Source organism: Hemitrygon akajei, chromosome 10 (assembly GCF_048418815.1).
Source record: "Hemitrygon akajei chromosome 10, sHemAka1.3, whole genome shotgun sequence".
Taxonomy (NCBI): domain Eukaryota; kingdom Metazoa; phylum Chordata; class Chondrichthyes; order Myliobatiformes; family Dasyatidae; genus Hemitrygon; species Hemitrygon akajei.
In genome coordinates, this window is record NC_133133.1 from 178,223,731 (window position 1) to 178,245,185 (window position 21,455).

Below are 21,455 nucleotides of genomic sequence, written 5' to 3' on the forward strand. Positions count from 1 at the left end.
TACCAACCCTTATGGAACATCACTAGATATTAGCAGCTAATCAGAAAAGGCTCCCTTTATTCCCACTCAATGCCTCCCGCCAGTGAGCCAATCTTTTATCTTTACTGCTTTCCATAGATGCTGCTGATGTGCTGAGTTCCTTCAGTATTTTGTGTCTGTCACTTTGGATTTCCAGCATCTGCAGATTTTTCCATGGTTATGAATGCTTTATCCATGATGGCACCTGCCAACTCAACGTCGTTACAATTAACACAATAATCAGACTATTGGAAATAAGAATACAGCAGGGTAAATGTCAGTGAACCAAGTACATACCCAGGCGAGCAATCTGTTTCTGTTTGATATCTGTGAACTTGGGGATTGGGTATGGGCTGTAGCACTGAGTGAAAATTGCTGCCAACTGCTGACTGATGGCTTCGTTCTAACGTCAGAGAGAAATCAGAGTGAGACTGAGTGAACGCAGCAATGTCCCTGCAATATATCTTAATGAAAGCACTGCCAACTCCTCCTTGATAAGGATCCACACCAGGTTCCTAAGACTGCCACCAGGAACCAGGGCATGTAGACTAGGCAGTGCAGCAGTAGAGCAGTTAGTGTAACATTATACCACCAGAGAGCAATTCCTGCCTCTATCTGTACAGAGCTTGCACCATTTCCCTGTGACCACATGGGTCTCCTCCAGGTGCTCTGGTTTCCTCCCACAGTCCAAAAATGTATTAGTTCAGTGAGTTGTGGGTGTGCTATGCACTGGAAATGTGGCTACATTTGCAGGCTGCCTAACACAACCTTCGCTGATTTAATTGGCACAAAATGATCCATTTCACTGTATGCTTTGATGTACATGTGACAAAGTTAATCAGCTAATCTCTCATTACCTCGAATCCCCAGTACAGGCAGTCATGTGAAGCCATGTGGTTTGTGAAATTGGACATGTCACTTCTCTACTCTGGAGCGGATCCCTGCTGCCATAACACCCAAGCTGCCTCTCTGCTTCAAACACCCAAGCTGCCTCTCTGCTTCAACCACCAAACTGTCTCAAACTCTGTTCACCCAGTGTCATGTTTTCTTGTTAACCACCAGTAGATTGTGAAATTCTAACCCTCCATGTTGAAAGCCCCTCTGCCTCATCTCTCCCTCCCTCTGCAATCTCCTCAGGCTGAAATCCCTGACCTCAGCACTCCTGCTATCTGCTTCTTCCTCCACAAAATTCCTTCCCATCGCTCAATGGTCCAGAAATCCCTGCCCAAACCTCTCCACCTTGTGCCTCCAAAAAGCTCCTTAAAGTGGACCTCTCAAAGTTTTTGATCACCTGCCCCGAATATTTCCCTGTTATGGACTAAAACCATTGTACACTACAGACTCTGCAGACCATGACGTTTTGCCAAACTTTTAACCTATTCCAAGATCAATCTCACCTTTTCCTTTTGTATATCCCTCCATTTTTCTATCATCCATGTACCCATCAAGTGTTTCTTAAATGTCCCTAATGTATCTGCCTCTACCACCACCTTTGGCAAGCCATTCCATACACCCACCACTCTGTAAATAAAAACTTACCTCTGACATCCCCCATCTCTGTACTTTCCTCTAAAACCCTAAAATTTATGTCTTCTTGCATTAGTCATTTCAACCCTGGGAAAAAGTCCCAGATCTGTCCACTCTATGCCTCATATTATCTTATACACCACTATCAAGTCACCTCTCATCTTCTTTTACCCCAAAGAGAAAACCCCTTGCTCACTTATCCTCATAAGACATGCTTCCTAATCCAGGCAGCATCCCCTGGTAAATCTTTGCACCATCTCTAAAGCTTCCACACCCTTCCTATAATGAGGTGGCCAGAACTGAGCACAATATTCCAAGTGTGGTCTAACCAGAGTTTTATAAAGATGCAATATTACCTCGTGGCTCTCGAACTCAATCCCCTGACTAACGAAGGCCAACACAGCACATACCTTCTACCAGCCTATCAACGTATCGTTCTCATCCTGATGTTTGTGCACCCTACAGGAGGACTGGGGTTCTAAATATAGTCTTTATTCTATCTGCACACATTTTAAAAAAAATCTATTTTCCTTTTTTTTGGCTACTGAATCATTATTACTTCGTTTTACACCCAACATGTCCCCTGAATATGCCGCAGTCTTGTAAAATAAAAACAGAAAATGCTGGGAACGTTCAGCAGGTTAGGTAGTGGCCAAGTGACAGAACAAGAATTTAAATTGCAGATCAATGGCCTTTCACCAAAGCTGGAGAGAGTGTTAGCAATAAAACCCTTATTTTGAAGTTGTATATGACATCGGTGAGGCCTAATTTGCTGTATTATGTCTAGTTTTAGTCACCTAACAGAAAAGATGTAAATAAGATTGAATGAGTGCAGAGAAAATTTACAAGGATGTTGCCAGATTTTAAATACCTGAGTAGGTTAGGACCATTCCCTGGAGTGTAGGAGAATGAGAGGAAATTCGATATACAAAATTATAACCTCGCGATAGACTGGCGTCCTATCCAGGGAGGAGTCTCGTACTCTCAGTCGCTTTGCGCCATGGAAACTGGCATAAGCACTGGCCTGATGAGCTTATAAGGCTCGGGACAGACTTTAACTTTTAACTTTTATACAAAATTATGATGGACATAGACAGGATAAATGCAAGCAAGCTTTTTCCACTGAGGTTGGGTGAGATTAGAACTAGAGGTCATGATTAAAGGCAAAAGGTGAGAAGCTTAAAGGGAATGTGAGGGGGAATTTCTTCCCTCAGAGGGTGGTGAGAGTGTGAAATGAACTGCTTGTGGAAGTGGTGTACGCAGAGTTGATTTCAACGTTTAAGAGAAATTTGGGTAAGTCCATGGATGGGAGGAGTATGGAGGGCTATGTCTAGGCACAGAGTCAATGGGACTATGCAGATTAATAGTATGGCACAGACTAGAAGGGTCTTTTTCTGTATGGTAGTGTTCTATAAAACATCTGAATGATTGGGAAGAGGCTCCAGGATATGGGCCAGGAAAAAGTGATTGTGCTGCTGGGAGAGAGTAGGGAAGGGTAACGAAAGGCAAGGCTGGGCTGTTGTCAGCCAGAGCAGAAAATCGATACCTGACGCTGCCAAGTAGAATGAGAAGACAGCTTGAGCAACAGTTTAGAAGGACTGGTTATCAGAAGTTTAGTCCCAGTAGCTCCAATGTGTCTGATGTTTCCTGAGGTCAGGCTGGGGTTCATTGGAACAGGGAGAGGTACAGATGCGAGTGAGTGGACGACCGGAAATTGCAAAGCAACATGCACGAAATGCTGGAGGAACTCAGCAGGGCAGGCAGCATGACTGGTCCTGATGAAGGGTTTTGGTTCTAAACGTCGACTGTTTAGTCCTGCCTGCTGACGTTTTGTGTGCTTTCTTCTGAATTTCCAGCACCTGCAGAATCTCATGTGTTTAGGGAATTCTGGTGATGAACAATATGAATCCCGGGGTCACTGATCCACAAAGTGATCCCCCGATGTACCTTTGGCTTCTCTAGTGTGGGAGAATTCACTGCTTCTTCCAGAGTATCTGTCATTGGAGAGAAAGGGCCCAGGTGTAGTTACCGGGGGGGGGGGGGGTTAGTAGAGACCCCAGGAGAGGGATGGGGTGTGATTGAACCATGGAGGGAATGTGTGAAAGCTGCTGTTTGAAAGAACAAGAGAGGGCCTGATAGAACAGTACAGGCCCTTCAGCCCACAAGTTATATAACCCTCCCCACTATCAATCTAACCCTTCTCTCCTCACACAGCCCTCCATTTTCCTGTCATCCATGTGCCTAACTAAGGATTTCTTAAATGTCCCTAACATATCTACCTCCACCACCACCCCTGGCAGTGCATTATATGCACCCATCACTCTATGTAAAAATAAACTACCACTGAAATCTCCCCCATACTTTCCACCAATCACCTGAAATGGATATCCTCTGGTACTGACCATGTCTGCCCTGGGAAAAGTCTCTGGCTGTCCACTCTATCAGTGCCTTTTATCTTGTACACCTCTATCAAGTCACCTCTCATCCTCCTTCACTCCAAAGAGAAAAGCTCTGGCTCACTTAACCTGCCCTCATAAGACGTGTTCTCTAATCCAGGCAGCATCCTGGTGAACCTCCTTTGCATCCTCTCCAAAGCATTCACTTGACAAAACTCAAAGGAACAGCAAGGAATCTTTAACTATCACACTCAATGCTACAGTCAATGAGTCAGGCAAGGGTATTAGTCGGTCAGAAAAGGGTGCTGGCCCCAGACTGTAACCCAATCTCCTCCCAGTGAAATAGCCAGAGAACACGTCTTGTGGGAGAATCCGGATCCACACTGAGGATGGGAACTCGAAGTCTCTTCCTTAATGGGGGACAGGGTGAGTGTTTGAGTGTTGGTGAGTAGACACTCCATAAAGCAGGGTGGTGGAAGACTAGACACATGGTGAGGTTACAGTCAGATCGGCCACACACCTACCCAACAGTGGTGTAGCATTGAAGGGTCAAGTGTGCTGTTCTTGATTCCCATCAACAGTGTTCCTGACCCAACAATGGGGGAACGAGGGTGTAATGAAAGGTTATCGGGAATTTGCAAATTCCTGACAATCTGACATTCCACCCTTGTTCCCCAAAACCCAGCAAGTGCCCCCAGCTTAGCCCGAGTCACTCCGCCCCTCCTGGTCTTCTCCACCACACCCCCTTCCCAGGGTGGCCACACACTGTTGCCCCACCCCGCCATTTCTTTTTTTTGATTTCTCTGACTGAAGCCTCAAAGAGTTAAACCCTCTAAATCTCCACTCTAACTCTGTCCACTCCAACAACGGCCACTGCGCTTGCCCCTGCCTTCCTTTAGTTTGTTCTTTCTAATCAATCCCAAATGCCATTTGGTCACTGGCGAAAGCTCTGGGGAAAAACACTGCCATGGGTTGCTGCCCTTTCATACTCAATCAGCATACCCGAGTGAAATTCCTTCCTCTCGCAATTGGTCGCTGGTCAGAATGGCGTGCACAGTCCGGGAAGGGCGGGGGAGAGCAGTTCAGGGGCAGTTGGGATGGTGTGGACACTCCAGGAGGGGATGAGGATATTGCAGCAAGGGACGTGGTGTGGACACTGGGTGGATGGTGGGGATCAATGCAGAGGAGGGGAATGGGGGCAAGTGGTGTTGGGGTATGGACATTCTGGGAAGTGGGGAGTGGTGCAGGGATAGGAATGGCCTGTGACTCGGAATGGGAGGAGAAGAGGGGAACTGTGGTGACAGGGGATTTGTTATTTAAGGGACCAGAAAGGAGGTTCAGTGGGCAAAAATGAGATTCCCAGTTGGTATATTACCTCCCAGGTGCCACCGTCTGGGATAACTCAGATTGAGTCCTCAGCATTCTTATGTGGGTGGGTGAAGAGCCAGAGGTCGTGGTCCATGTAGGTACCAATGACATGAGTAGGACAAGTGATGATGTTCTGCAAAGTAAGTTCAGGGAGTTAGGTGCTAAGTTAAAGGGGAGGACTACCAGGGTTGTGATCTCAGGATTGCTACCTGTACCATGTGCTAGTGAGGTCAGATTTAGGAAGATTATACAGTATAAAATGTGGCTAAGGATTTGGTGTAGGAGGGTGGGCATAAGATTTTTGGATCATTAGGTTCTCTTTGAGGGAAGGTGGGACCTGCAGAAGGGACGGTTTATACCTGAACTGGAAGGAGACTAATATTCTAGCAGGAAGATTTGTTAATGCTGTACAGTGTGGATTAAACTAGAATTACAGGAGGATGGAAACCAGAGTGCCAGAACAGTTAGTGGAGGCAGACATTATTAAGAACTCAGATAAAGGTTGAACATTGTGTGACTGGTGTCCTGAGCTGTGTATATTTCAATGCAAGAAGCATCGTAGGAAAGGCAGATGAGCTCAGAGCATGGATCAAACCTGGTATTATGATGTTGTAGCCATTAGTGAGACTTGGTTGCAGGAAGGTCAGGACTGGCAGCTCAATATTCCGGATTCCATTGTTTTAAGACATGACAGAGCAGAAGGGGTTAAAGGAGGACAGACGGCGTTAATAATCGGGGAAAATGTCACAGCAGTGCTGTCAGGACAGGCTGGAGAATTCGACTAGTGAGGCATTATGGGTGAACTGAGAAATAAGAAAGGTATGACCATGTTAATAGGGCTGTATTACAGAACCAAGTGACCCAAAGATAACAAGTGTAGGAAACCTTGGTTTTCAAGAGATATTAAGGCACCAATTAAGAGAAAAAGGAGGTGCATAGCAGGTATATGCAAGTAGGAACAAATGAGGTGCTTATGGAGTACAACAAATGCAAAAGAACTCTTAAGAAATCAGGAAGGCTAAAAGAGGGCATGAAGTTGCTCTAGCAGACAAGGTAAGGGGAATCCCCAGGTATGTTAAGAGCAAACAGCATACCTAAAGTTTCTCCAGATACATAATATGTCAGAGGATGGCAAGAGTGGATATCGGACTGCTGAGAAACGATGGTGGAGAGGTAGTAATGGGGGAAGAAGGAAATGGCAGAAGAACTGAATAATATTTTACAACAGTTTTGACTATTGAAGACAGTTTGGTGTCAGGGGTCGTGAAGTGTGTGAAATTACCATTGCTGGGAGAAGGTTCTTGGGAAACGGAAAGGTCTGAAGGTAGTTCAGTCACCTGGACCCTGGTGTACACCCCAGGGTTCTGAAAGAGGTGGAGGAAGACATTGTGGAGGCATGTCAGGGCTGCATAAAAAGGGCAATGACTGAGGGTGATTGAGATTTCAAAGGCAGTGTTTTGCTGCAGTTTATCTGATTTGAGCAGCGACCAATCAGTAAGGATTCTTCCAGTAAGATGGGAGTGTGTTGCAAACACAGCAGCCTCTCAGGAGCTGACCAAAGGTGCACTTTTCTTTTTAAAATGTATTTTTTGTGATCTTAAGACTATACTGGACTCCAAGAACAACAGGTACAGCAGGTAAACCGCAATCTGTTCATTGTACAGAGCTGTCAGTTGGGGGAAGGAGGAGTCGATGGTCGACCAGAGGAAAGCTCGAAGGAGCTGACCTGGGTGCAGACCATGGCTGTTGCTGGCTACTCAAAGACATCGGAGTTGCTGCACGAAAGCAGCATGCAGTGCAACCATGAGTGACTGTCTTGACTGCAGTGCCATTCAGACAACGCTGGAGGCGGTGTAGCGTGGAGTCTGTGGTCGGTTGGGAGCTGGCCTCGCCCAACAGTGCTGCCCTACAGTGTTCGACTGGCAGAAGGACAGGCCGGATGCCAGGAGCTGTACCATCAATTTGCATGTTGCTCAGGACTTGTACTATACATGTGATTTCTTGCGTAACAATGTTTGTGTGTGTTTTTTTTCTCTCCCTCGCTATTTTGGATATATGTTATGCACTAGGCCCCAGAGGAATGCTGCCTCGTTCAACTGTATCCATGTACAGTCTGAATGATAATTAACCTTGAGTTGTTTGATTAGAAAGGGCCAATAAGAATAATTAGTGCAAGCAGAGAGGCCATTATTAGAGCAGCCATTCATTTGGAGTGTGCCAGTGTTTAGAGTGACCTTGGCTCATCAGGCTAAGGTGAAGTCAGGTTTGGGTGAAGTAAACTGCCTTGAAAGTTACTCTTTCTCTGTTCTCATTTGTTCATTCCACATCTGTTAGAGCATCGTAGGTTAATGAGAAGATGGCTCTTTAACATCTTCCTCTTGTATGTTACCAAGCTTCTCCACAACGAGATTGAGGACAGCAGTGGTGTGGCAGTGGACATCAGATTAGATGGCAACCTCTAACATCAGGAGGCTCCACACACCACCAAACTCCATAGAGAATGGGTCCTGGAGCTGCAGTATGCAGACGACTGTGCTCTTGTGGCCCATACTCCGGAGGATCTTCAGACTGTCCTCGCTGTGGTGGTGAGAGCGTACAGCAGGATGGGGCTGACTGTCAATACCACCAAGAGAGAAGTGGTTTGCCAATGGAGTGCCAGTGTCCCACCCACCCTACCTGCCTTCACTGTTGGTGATGAAAAGCTGTCAGTAGTTCCATCTTTCAAATATCTGTGGAGCATTCTCTCTGAGGATAGCGGCATTGACAACGACATCCAGAGCCGCATTAAACAGGCATCAGCTGCCTTTGGGAGACTTCGGCGTAGAGTCTTTCAGAACAGGAGCCTTCGTCCCTCCACAAAGGTCGCTGTATATCAAGCGGTCTATGTCACCACCCTCCTTTATGGCTGTGAAGCTTGGGTAACCTACAGCCGTCACATCAAGTCCTTGGAACACTTCCACATAAGCTGCCTTCAGCGCATCCTGGGAATTACCTACCTACTGAAATACTTGTAAAGACCAACTACAGAAGTATTGAGGCCATGATCACCCAGCATCAGCTGCAGTGGCTGGGGCACGTGATAAGGATGCCCCCTTGTCGGCTACCCTGCAGAGTGTTATACGGCCAGCTACATCATGGTCGACACTCAGCTGGAGGGCTAGAAGGATCAGATGAAGAATGCTTTCAGGAAGTGCAAGATCTGACCGTTGCTGCTGACCGTAACACTTGGCGACAGCTGCGTAGGGACGGGCTTCGTATTCTGGAGATGGAAAGAACAACCAAAAGACAGCAGAAGAGAGCCAGGAGACATGTAGCCATGGTTGCCATCACCACCACCACTACCACATATACATGTGCCACCTGCAATAGAACTTGTGGGTCCAGGATAGGACTGTATAGTCATCTAAGATCTCACCATTAAAGGAGTGGACTTCGTCATTGGATTTCGATGGACAACTGAAGAAGAGTGAGAATGGCTCCAGCGGCAACATTTTCTGCTCTGTGTGGGATGTGAGGTCTCCAGTCTCCCAGATAAACACATCTGCACCAGGTGCACTGAGTTGCAGCTCCTGAGAGAATGTATTGAGAACTGGAGTTGCAGCTCTCATACAAGATAATGAGGTGGTGATAGACAGGAGCTACAGGGTGGTAGTCACCCCTAGGTTGCAAGAGACAGGTAACTGGGTGACTGTCAGGAGAAGGAAGGGAAATGAACAGCCAGTGCATAGTACAGATGTGGCTGTTTCCCTCAATAGTAAGTTTATAACTTTAGATACTATTGAGGGGGATGACCTATGGGGGGGTGGGGTGGGAGAGCCACAGTGACCAGGTCTCTAACAATAGACAATAGGTGCAGGAGTAGGCCATTTGGCCCTTCGAGCCAGCACCACCATTCAATGTGATCATGGCTGATCATCCACAATCAGTACCCCGTTCCTGCCTTCTCCCCATATCCCTTGACTCCGCTATCTTTAAGAGCTCTATCTAACTCTTTCTTGAAAGCATTCAGAGAATTGGCCTCCACTGCCTTCTGAGGCAGAGCATTCCACATATCCACCACTCTCTGGGTGAAAAAGTTTTTCCTCAACTCTGTTCTAAACGGCCTTCCCCTTATTCTTAAACTGTGGCCTCTGGTTCTGGACTCCCCCAACATCGGGAACATTTTTCCTGCCTCTAGTGTGTCCAATCCCTTAACAATCTTATATGTTTCAATCAGATCCCCTCGCATCCTTCTAAATTCCAGTGTATACAAGCCCAGTCGCTCCAATCTTTCAACATATGATAGTCCTGCCATCCCGGGAATTAACCTCATGAACCTACGCTGCACTCCCTCAATAGCAAGAATGTCCTTCCTCAAATTTGGAGACCAAAACTGAACACAATACTCCAGGTGTGGTCTCACCAGGGCCCTGTACAACTGCAGAAGGACCTCTTTGCTCCTATACTCAACTCTCCTTGTTATGAAGGCCAACATGCCATTAGCTTTCTTCACTGCCTGCTGTACCTGCATGCTTACTTTCAGTGACTGATGAACAAGGACACCTAGATCTCATTGTACTTCCCCTTTTCCTAACTTGACACCATTCAGATAGTAATCTGCCTTCCTGTTCTTGCCACCAAAGTGGATAACCTCACATTTATTCACATTAAACTGCATCTGCCCACTCACCCAACCTGTCCAAGTCACCCTGCATTCTCCTAATATCCTCCTCATATTTCACACTACTACCCAGCTTTGTGTCATCTGCAAATTTGCTAATGTTACTTTTAATCCCTTCATCTAAATCTAAATTATTCATGTATATTGTAAATAGTTGCAGCCCCAGCACTAAGCCTTGTGGTACCCCACTAGTCACTGCCTGCCATTCTGAAAAAGACCCATTAATCCCTATTCTTTGTTTCCTGTCTGCCAACCAATTTTCTATCCATGTGAATACCCTACCCCCAATACCATGTGCTTTAATTTTGCCCACTAATCTCCTATGTGGGATCTTATCAAAGGCTTTCCAAAAGTCCAGGTACACTACATCCACTGGCTCTCCCTTCTCCATTTTCATAGTTAGATCCTCAAAAAATTCCAGAAGATTAGTCAAGCATGATTTCCCCTTTGTAAATCCATGCTGACTCGGACCGATCCTGTTACTGCTATCCGAATGTGCCGTTATTTCATCTTTTATAATTGACTCCAGCATCTTCCCCACCACTGATGTCAGGCTAACTGGTCTATAATTCCCTATTTTCTCTCTCCCTCCTTTCTTAAAAAGTGGGATAACATTAGCTATCCTCCAATCCTCAGGAACTGATCCTGAATCTATAGAACATTGGAAAATGATTATAATGCTTCCACGATTTCTAGAGCCACCTCCCTAAGTACCCTGGGATGCAGATCATCAGGCCCTAGGGATTTATCAGCCTTCAGTCCCATCAGTCTACCCAACACCATTTTCTGCCTAATGTGGATTTCCTTCAGTTCCTCCGTTACCCTAGGTCCTCTGGCCACTATTACATCTGGGAGATTGTGTCCTCTCTTGTGAAGACAGATACAAAGTACCTGTTCAACTTGTCTGCCATTTCCTTGTTCCCCATAATAAATTCACCCGTTTCTGTCTTCAAGGGCCCAACTTTGGTCTCAACTAATTTTTTCCTCTTCACATACCTAAAGATTTTACTATCCTCCTTTATATTCTTGGCTAGCTTACCTTCATACCTCATCTTTTCTCCCCGTATTGCCTTTTTAGTAATCTTCTGTTGCTCTTTAAAAATTTCCCAATCCTCTGGCACTGAGTCTGGTGCTGTGGCTCAGAAGAGCAGAGAGGTGAAGAGGACTGCAGTGGTGATAGGAGATTCCCTCGTCAGTGGAACAGAGATGAGGTTCTGGGGCGCATTAGAGGCACCAGGATGGTATGTTGCCTTCCTGGTGACAGGATCAGGGATGTCTTGGATCGGGTCCATGACATTCTCAAGGACAGGTGTGAGCAGCCAGAAGTCTTGGTACGTATTGCCACCAATGACATAGGTAGGCAAGGTGAGGAGGTCCTGAAGAGAGATTTTATGAAGCTAGGTAGAAACCTGAGAAACAGGACCTCCAGGGTAGTAATCTCTGGATTGCTACCTTTGCCACATGCCAGTGAGGGCAAGAATAAAATAATTAGGCAGGTGGGATGTCTGGACTGTCTTATGCAGAGAGGTTAGAGAGACTGGGCTTGTACACGCTGGAATTAAGGAGATTGAGAGGGGATCTGATTGCAACATATAAGATTATTAAGGGATTGGACAAGATAGAGGCAGGAAATATGTTCCAGATGCTGGGAGAGTCCAGTACCAGAGGGCATGGTTTGAGAATAAGGGGTAGGTCATTTAGGACAGAGTTAAGGAAAAACTTCTTCTCCCAGAGAGTTGTGGGGGTGTGGAATGCACTGCCTCGGAAGGCAGTGGAGGCCAATTCTCTGGATGCTTTCAAGAAGGAGCTAGATAGGTATCTTATGGATAGGGGAATCAAGGGATATGGGGACAAGGCAGGAACTGGGCATTGATAGTAGATGATCAGCCATGATCTCAGAATGGTGGTGCAGGCTCGAAGGGCCGAATGGTCTACTTCGGCACCTATTGTCTATTGTGACTGTGTGGCTGAGAAACTGGTGCAGGGTTCTGGGGTTCAGATTTATGGATTATTGGGATCTCTTCAAGGGAAAATATGACCTGTACAAAAAGGACTTGAACCCAAGGGGGTCCAATATCATGGCACACAGGTTAGCTCGAGTTGTTCATATGGGTTTACACTAATTTGACACGTGCATGGGAACCGGAGTGACAGTGCTGAAGATAAGGTATTTGGTTTACAAACAGAGGCAATATGTAGTGAGACTCCTAGCAAGGAGAGGCTGATGATAGGGCAAAATTGCAGTCAACAGGATGAGTTGCTATGTAAAAGGTAGACAAAATCGAAAAGGGTGAATACAGGACTGAAAGTGTAATATTAAGGAAGATGAACTTGTAGCACAGTTTTAGATTAGCATGACATTGTAGCATCACTGAATCATGGCTGAAAGAAGATTATAGCTAGGAGCTTAATGTCCAAGGATACACAATGCATCGAAAGGATAGGCAGGAAGGCGGCAACAGTGTTGCTCTGTTGGTAAAAAATGAAATCAAATCATTGGAAATATGTAACATAGGGTCGGAAGGTGTTGAATTGCTGTGGATTGAGCTAAGGATCTACAAGGGTAAAAAGACCCCGAGGGGAGTTGTATACAGACCCCCAAACAGTAGAAAGGATGTGGTCTACAAATTACAATGGGAGATAGAAAATGCATGCCAGAAGGGCAATATTACAATAATCATGGGGGATTTCAATATGCAGGTAGATTGGGAAAATCAGGTTGGCGCTGGATCCCAGGAGGGGGAATTTCTAGAATGCCTATGAAATGGCTTTTTAGAGCAGTTCATGGTTGAGCCCACTAGGGAATCAGCTACTCTGGACTGGGTGTTATGCAATAAACTAGAATTGATTAGAGACCTTCTAATAGAAGAAGCCTTAGGGGGAAATGATCATAATATAATTGAATTCACCCTGAAATTTGGAAAAAGAAGCTGAAGTCAGATGTATCAGTACTACAGTGGAGTAAGGGGAATTATGGAGGCACGAGAGAGAAGTTGACCAGAACTGATTGGAAAAGAACACTGGCAGGGATGATGGCAGAGCAGCAATAGCTGGAATTTCTGGAAGCAATTCAGAAGGCACAGGATATATACATCCCAAAGAGGAAGAAGTATCCTAACGGCAAGATGACACAACAGTGGATAAACCATTGAAGTCAACCCCAACATAAAAGCCAAAGAGAGGCATTGAGGAAAATTTAGAGGAAAGTTAGAGGATTGGGAAGCTTTCAAATACCAACAGAAGGCAATTAAAGTAGTCATTAAGGTAAAGATGGAACATGAGAGTAAGCTAGCCAATAATATTGAAGACAATACCAAAAGTTTCCTCAGATACATAAAGTGTAAGAGGGGCGAGAGTGGATAGTGGGCCATTGGAAAATGATGCTGGAGAGGTAGTAACGGGGAACAACGAAATGGCAAAGAAACTTAATAAGTATTTTACATCAGTCTTTTCTGTGGAAGACACTAGCAGCATGGTGGAAATTCCAAATGTCTGGGAGAATGAAGTATGTGAAGTTACCATTACAAGGGAGAAAGTTCTTGGGAAACAAAGGTCTGAAGGTAGATAAGTCACCTGGACCAGAAGGTGTACAACCTGGAGTTTTGAAAGAGATGGCAGAAAAGATTGTGGAGGCATTAGTAATGATCTTTCAAGAATCACTAGATTCTGGAATAGTTCTGGAAGACTGGAAAATTGCAAATGTCACTCCGTTTTTCAGGAAGGGAGAGGGGCAGAAGGAAGGAAATTATAGGCCAGTTAGTCTGAAATCAGTGGTTGGGAAGATATGGGAGATGATTGTTAAGGATGTGGTTTCAGTGTACTCAGATGCACATGACAAAATAGGCAGTAGTCAGCATGGTTTCCTCAGGGAAAATCTTACCTGACAAATTTGTTGGAATTCTTTGAAGAAGTAACAAGCAGGATGGACAAAGGAGAATCTTTGATGTTGTGTACTTGGATTTTCAGAAAACCTTTGACAAGGTGCCCCACGAGGCTGCTTAACAAACTACGAGCCCATGGTATTACAGGGAGAATTCTACTATGGATAAGGCAGTGGCTGACTGGTAGGAGGTAAAGAGTGGGAATAAAGGGACCTGTTCTGGTTGGCTGCCGGTGACTAGTGGTGTTCCTCAGGGGTCTGTGTTGGGACTGATTATTTTTATGTACTATATTAATGATTTGGATGAGGTAATTTATGGTTTTGTTGCAAAGTTTGCAGGTGGAGGGGCAGGTAGCTTTGAAGAAATAGATTGACTACAGAAAGACTTAGAAGAATGGGCAAATAAATGGCAGGTGGAATACAATGACAGGAAGTGCATGGTCATGCAGTTTGGTAGAAGAAATGAAAGGGTTGACTATTTTCTAGATGAAGAGAAAATACAAAAAAAAGGTGCAAAGGGACTTGGGAGTATTTGTGCATGATTCCCTAAAGGTTAATTTGTAGTTTGGGTCCGTGGTGAGGAAGGTAAAGACAATGTTAGCATTCATTTCAAGAGGACTAGGATATAAAAGCAAGGATGTAATGTTATGAATTTGTAATGCACTGGTGAGGCCTCACTTGGAATATTGTAAGCACTTTTAGGCTCCTTATCCGAGAAAGGATGTGCTGAAATTGGAGAGGTTCATGAAAGTGATTTATTGCCATGTGATACGAAAAGCATTTGATGGCTCTGGGCCTGTATTCACCAGAATTCAGAAGAGTGAGGGGTGACCTCACTGAAACCTGGAAAATGGTGAAAGACCTTGATAGAGTGGTTATGGAAAGGATGTTTCCTTTCACAAAGAGAAAATCTGCAGGTGCTGGAAATCCAAACAACACGCACAAAATGCTGGACGAACTCAGCAGGTCAGGCAGCATCTATGGAAAAAAAGAGTACAGTTGGCGTTTCAGGCCAAGACCCTTCATCAGGACTCATGAAGGGCCTTGGCCTGAAATGTTGACTGTACTATTTTCCATAGGCGCTGCCTGACCTGCTGAGGATGTTCCTATGGTGGAACAGTCTATGACCAGAGGACACAGCCTCAGAATAGAGGGGCACCCTTTTAGAACAAAGATTATGAGGAATTTCTTTAGCCAGAGTGGTGAATCTATGGAATTCTTTGCCATAGGCAGCTGTGGAGACCAAGTCTTTAAGTATATTTAAGGCAGAGGTTGATAGATTCTTGATTGGTCAAGATATGAAGGGATACAGGGAGAAGGCAGGAGATTGGAGTTGAGAGGAAAATTGGATCAGCCATGATGAACTGGCAGAGCAGACTCAATGAGACAAATGGCCTTATTCTGTTCCAATATCTTATTGTCTTAAAAGGATTGCAAGGCACAGAATTGGTCCTCTGGAAGACCAGAACGGTAGTAGAGCCAAAACTGATGGAAGAGATCTTCAGTGCATTCCTTGCATTTATATTTACTCAGGAGACGGCTGCAGAGTCTGTAGAAGTGAGGTAAAGTGTCATCTACTTCAACGACCCTGTACAGATTACAGAGGAGGTGTTTGCTACCCTGAGGTAAATCAGGGTGGATAATTCCCCAGGGCCTGACAAAGTGTTCTCTTGGACCCAATGGAAGACAAGTGAAGAAACTGCAGAGATATTTAAAAAGCCCCTAGCAACAGGAGAAGTACCAGAGGATAGGAAGATTTGTTCCATTGTTTAAAAAAGGTTCTAAACAGAAACCAGTAAACTATTGACTGGTGACTCTGACATCAGTTGTGAGGAAGTTATTGGAAGGTATTCTAAGGAACAGGATAAATAAGTATTTGTATGGACATGGACCTATTAAGGATAGTCAGCATGGCTTCATGCATGGTAGGTTATGCCTATCCACCTGGAAAGTGGATGAAGGCAAGGCAGTGGATGTTGTGGAAATTTCTGTGCATTTGACAAGGTCCCGCATGGGAGGCTGGTCAAGAAGATTCAGTCGCTTGGAATTCAGGATGAGGTAGTAATTTGGATTAGACATTTGTTTTGTGGGAGAAGCCAGAGAGTGGTGGTAGAGGGCTGCTTTTCTGACTGGAGGCCTGTGCCAAGTGGTGCGCCACAAAGATTGGTACTGGGTCCTTTGTTGTTTGTCCTCTATATCAATAATAAGACAGTGAGATAGAGGAGCAGATCAGGCAATTTGACACCTCACATCTGCTCCGCCATTCCATCATGGCTGACCCTTTCAGTCCCAATCTCTTGCATTCACTCCATATCCCTTCATGTCCTAACCAATCAAGCAATCAAGAATCTATGAACCTCTGCCTTAAATATAAACAAAGATTTGGCCTCCACAGCTGCCAGTGCCAACACCAATGAATTTCACAGATTCACCACTCTCTGGCTAAAGAAATTCCTTCTCAACTCTGTTCTAAAAGGATGCCCATCTATTCTGAGGCTCTGTCCTCTGGTTTTTATACTCTCCCACCACTGGAAACATCCTGTCCACATCTACTCTGTCAAGGCCTTTCACCATTCAATACGTTTCAATGTCATCCTCATTCATCTGAATTCTAGTGACAAGCCATTCAATCCTGGAATAATTTTTGTGAACCCCCTTTGAACCCTCTCCAGCTTCAGTACATCCCTTCTAAGATAAGGGGCCCAAACCTGCTCACAGTACTCCAAGTGAAACCTCACCAGTCCTTTATAAAGTTTCAACATTACATCCTTGCCTTTATATTCTAATCCTCTTGAAATGAATGTTAACATCGTATTTGTCTTCCTCACGACAGACTCAACCTGCAAATTAACCTTTAGGGAATCCTGCACAAGGACTCCCAAGTCCCTTTGCACCTCAGGTTTTTGTATTTTCCTTCTCAACCCTTTAATTTCTTCTACCAAAGTGCATGATCATACACTTCCCAACACTGTATTCCATCTGCCACTTCTTTGTCCATTCTCCTAACCTGTCTAAGTCCTTCTGTAGCCTCTCTACTTCCTCAAAACTACCTACTGCTCCACCTATCTTCATACTGTCTGCAAACTTTGCAACAAAGCCATCAATTCCATCATCCAAATCATTGATATATAACGCAAAAAGAATTGGTCCCAACACAGACCCCTGTGGAACACCACTAGTAACCGGCAGCCAACCAGAAAAGGCTCTCTTTACTCCCACTCTTTGCCTCCTGCCAATCAGCCACTACTTTATCCATGCTGGAATCTTTCCTGTGATACCCTGGGCTCATAGCTTGTTAAGCAGTCTCATGTGTGGCACCTTGTTTCAAGAGGTTTCAGAAGTACATTTAATGTCAGAGAAATGTATATAATATACATGCTGAAATGCTTTTTCTTTGCAAAGACATTCTGAAAATCTAAGCTCTGTTGGGGTCTGTATACAGCTCCCATCAGGGTCTTTTTACCTTTGCAGTTCCTTATCTCTATCCACAATGATTCAACACCTTCTGGCCCTATGTCACCCTTTCTAATAATTTGATTTCATTTTTTTTAAACCAACAGACCAAGCCGCTCTGCCTTCTCGCCTATCCTTTTTGATACAATGTGTATCCTTGGACATTAAGCTCCCAGCCATAATCTTTCAGCCATGATTCAGTGATGCCTACAACATTATACTTGCCAATCTGCAATTGTGCTGCAAGTTCATCTACCTTATTCTGTATACTGCGCGCAGTCAGATACATCTTCAGTCCTGTATTCACCCTTTTTGATTTTGTCACACCATGCTCAACCTATTGATTCCTCACTTTGTTTGAGGTCTCACCAACATCTGCCTTCACAACCTCTCCACTAACTGCTAAGGCATTCTAGTTCCCAACCCCCTACAACTCTAATTTAAACCCCATCATGCAGCATTAACAAACCTTCCCTCAAGAATATTAGTCTCCGTACAGTTCAGGTGCAAACCGTCCCTTCTGTACAGGTCCCACCTTTCCTGGAAGAGAGCCCAATGATCCAAAAATCTTATATCGTCCCTCCAACACCAACTCCTTAGCCAAGTATTAAACTGTATGATGTTCCTAGTTCAGGCCTCAGTAGCACATGGCACAGGTAGCAATCCTGAGATCATGACTCTGGAGGTTCTGCCCCTTAGCTTAGCACCTAACTCCTTCAACTGCCTTTGCAGAACCTCGTCATTCACCCTACCCATGTCATTGGTACCTACATGGACCATGACTCCTGGCTGTTAACCCTCCCACTTAAGAATGCTGAGGACCCAGTCCCAGACCCTGGCACCAAGGAAGCAACATGTCATTCAGGAACTTCCTGTCTTGTTTCCCTAACTAACAAATCCCCTATCACCACAGTGTGCCTCTTCTCCCCATCTTCCCTTCTGAGTCACAGAGTCAGACTGAGTGCCAGAGACCCGACCACTGTGACTTTCCTCTTTTAGGTCACCCTCCACCAGTATCCTGTTGTTGAGGGGGATGACCATAGGGGTACTCTGCACTGGCTCCTTCACCCCTTTCCTCTTCCTGACTGTCACTCAGTTTCCTGTGTCCTGCACCTTGAGTGTAACTACCTCTCTTTATGTCCTATCGATCTCCCCTGAACCTCCCGAATGATCCAGACTTCATCCAGTTCCAGCTACAACTCTTTAACTGCAGATTGTTAGAAGCTGCAGTTGGATGCACTTCTTGCAGTTGTAGTCGTCAGAGGCACTGGAGGTCTCCCTGCCTTCCCACATCCCACAGGAGGAGCTTTACATTATCCTGCCTGGCATCTCTACTGCCCCAGCTGAGCAGATATAAAGAAGGAAAAAAAACTTGCTTTTCTTTACTTTCTCTGAGTGAAGCCTCTCTTCACTAAAACCTCGAAGAGCTAAAGCCTTAAGATCACCACTCCGACTATGTCCACTCAGACAATGGCTGTTGCAACAATGATAATCTGGTTAACTGGATCAGTAAATTTGTGGATGACACCAAGTGTGGGGGTGTAGTGGACAGTGAGGAAGGCTATCATGGCTTGCAGAGGGATCTGGACTGGAAAACTGGGCTGAAAAATGGTAGATGAAATTTAATGCAGACAAGTGTGAGGGTTTGCATTTCAGTAGGAGTAACTAGTATAGCCTTACACAGTGAATGGGAGAGCACTGAGCAGTGTTGTGGAAACAAAGGATCTCAGAATACTGGCACATAATTAGTTCAAAGTGTTATCACAGGTAGATAGGGTTGTAAAGAAAGCTTTTGTCACATTGGCCTTCATAAATCAATGTATTGAATATAGGACATGGGATGTTATGTTGAAGTTGTATAAGGCGTCGGTTAGGCCTAATTTGGAGTTTTGGGTGCAGTTTTGGTCACCAACCTACAGGAAAGATGTAAATAAAATTGAAAGAGTGCAGAAAAAATCTACAAGGATGTTGCTGGGTCTGGAGGATCTGATTTATAAGAAAAGATTGAATAGGTTAGGACTGTACATAGAAGATTGAGGAGAGATTTGATAGAGGTATACAAAATTATGAGGGGTGTAGATAGGGTAAATGCAAGCAGGCTTTTCCACTGAGCTTTGATGGGACTACAACCAGAGGTCATAATTATGCGTGAAAGGTGAGAAGTTTAAAGGGACTATGAGGAGAACTTTCTTCATTCATACTCACGTGAGTGTGGAACGAGCTGCCAGTGCAAATGTGCATGTGAGCTCAATTTCAATGTTTAAGAGAAGTTTGGATAGGTATGTGGACATTGGGGATATGGAGGGCTGTGGTCCTAGTGCAGGTCGATGGGAGTAGGCAGCTTAAATTGTTTTGGCATGGACTAAATGGGCTGAAGGGCCTGTTTCTGTGCTGTACTTCTCTATGAGTCTGTGACCACACTACCCCGCTGCACTAACCCCCCTGCCCCCATTCCCAGACTATCCGCACGGTTGATCCCCCCCACCATAGCAGAGTGTCCACATTAATTGTTTCTGTGCTATCCCACCCTCCTCACCCCAATCAGTGCTAATGGGGTTGGACACTCAAGGGGCAGGCTTGGGCACAATGGGCTGAGTGGCCTCTATCTGATGTAGCAGTCCCCCTTCCACTAATGACCCAGTCTGCCCACGGTTGCTCGACTGTGCCAGATCCTTCCACGCCCCTCAGCAGCCTCCCACTATTCCACTCCCACCTACAACACCCTCCTCCCCTTCTTCCTGCCTCCTCACCCAAACACTTCCTTTCCTCCTACATCCTCTCCCCACTCCCTCCTACCCCTTCCCACTGCTTGGCCAGGCTCAGCCTCACCTTGCTGGCTTTGAGGATGTTGAAGAGGAGGGGTAGTCCCTGCAGGAGGAGCTCTTCATCTCCCTCCTCCTCCTTGATGCTGCCGAACTCCCTCAACAGGCACTGGATCACCGGCCTCCGACGCTGCAGGAACGCCGTCTCCAGTGACAGGAACCAGGAGTGGAGTCTCCATGGGACCCCTGTGGAACAAAGGCAGCACTCAGGTATGACTGACCACACCCACCCCACCCCACCCTTGCCTCCCTGGCTCAGGGCCTATGCACTGACTGGCACAGATAACCTGTGACCAGTGCAAGGTTAGAGGTCAGTTTATTGCCTGACTCACCAGAGTGCAGAGACTACTCGTTCACAGGAAATTCACAGAACTTCAACACAAAATCCACAGATCACATTGCACTAAATGGAATGTTTGCTCAAATTGTTTCCTTCCTTGTAAAAATTATGTATGCTCAATGGTTTTCTTGCAACTCCACCAAGGATGAGGGTTGGGCCTGGGGCTAGCAACCACATCCTATGAAAACCCAGCACTACAGAAACACCAACTAATGCTCCGAAGGATCGCTGGGAGAGGAAGGATACACCAAGATGGGCCACACCTGGGAAAACTTGAAAGACAGGCCCAGGACAGAGGACAGTGGTGAGCTGCTATTGGTTGTTTATGCTCCGGTAGAGATGATGGGCTTAAGCAAAGCTTTTCTGGTGAATGGTGCTCATCTGATGCCGTGTGCCTGTGATGCTGCCGGGAAGTTTCTCATTACACTTCTGCATGGGCGTACTTGTGCAGATGACAATAAACTCAAATTCCTAACACTCCAATCACATTCCACCATCTTCAGGGAAACTTATCAAATATTGAAAGGCCTAGATAAAGTGGATGTGGAGAGGATGTGGGCGAGTCTAGGACCAGAGGGCACAGCCTCAGAACAGATGAGGAGGAATTTCTTTAGCAAGATGGTGATGAATCTGTGAAATTCATTGTCACAGATGGCTGTGAAGGCCAAGTCATTGAGTGTATTTAAAGCAGAGGTTGATAGGTTCTTGATTAGTCACGGTGTCAAAGGTTACGGGGAAAAAGCAGGAGAGAGTGATTGAGAGGGATAATAAACCAGCCGTGATGGAATGGCAGAGCAGAACGGCCCAATCCTATTCCTATGTCTTCTGGTCTGACTCTGAGCGAGGGGGACAATCACCACTTGCCTGGATATGTGCAGGTCTAACAAAAGTTTCTAAATTTCGACACAATCCCAGACATAGCAGCCTGTTGAATTGGGTGGCTCTCGGGGTGTCACACAGGCCTTGAAATGGCTGGGTGGGAGTCTCCATT

The 21,455-nt window shown here is 45.5% G+C and overlaps 1 protein-coding gene across 1 annotated transcript in view; it reads right to left on the minus strand.

Moving 5' to 3' along the window:
• The window catches only part of LOC140735016 (ankyrin repeat and BTB/POZ domain-containing protein 3-like), a 145,469-nt gene that overhangs the window by 20,601 nt on the left and 103,413 nt on the right, over positions 1–21,455 (minus strand). Inside the window, exons 11-12 of the mRNA XM_073059849.1 lie at positions 20,132–20,310; positions 316–421 (exon numbers count right to left, since the gene is read on the minus strand). Of these exons, the coding sequence (XP_072915950.1) occupies positions 316–421; positions 20,132–20,310 (285 nt within the window). The remainder of the gene's footprint in view (positions 1–315; positions 422–20,131; positions 20,311–21,455) is intronic.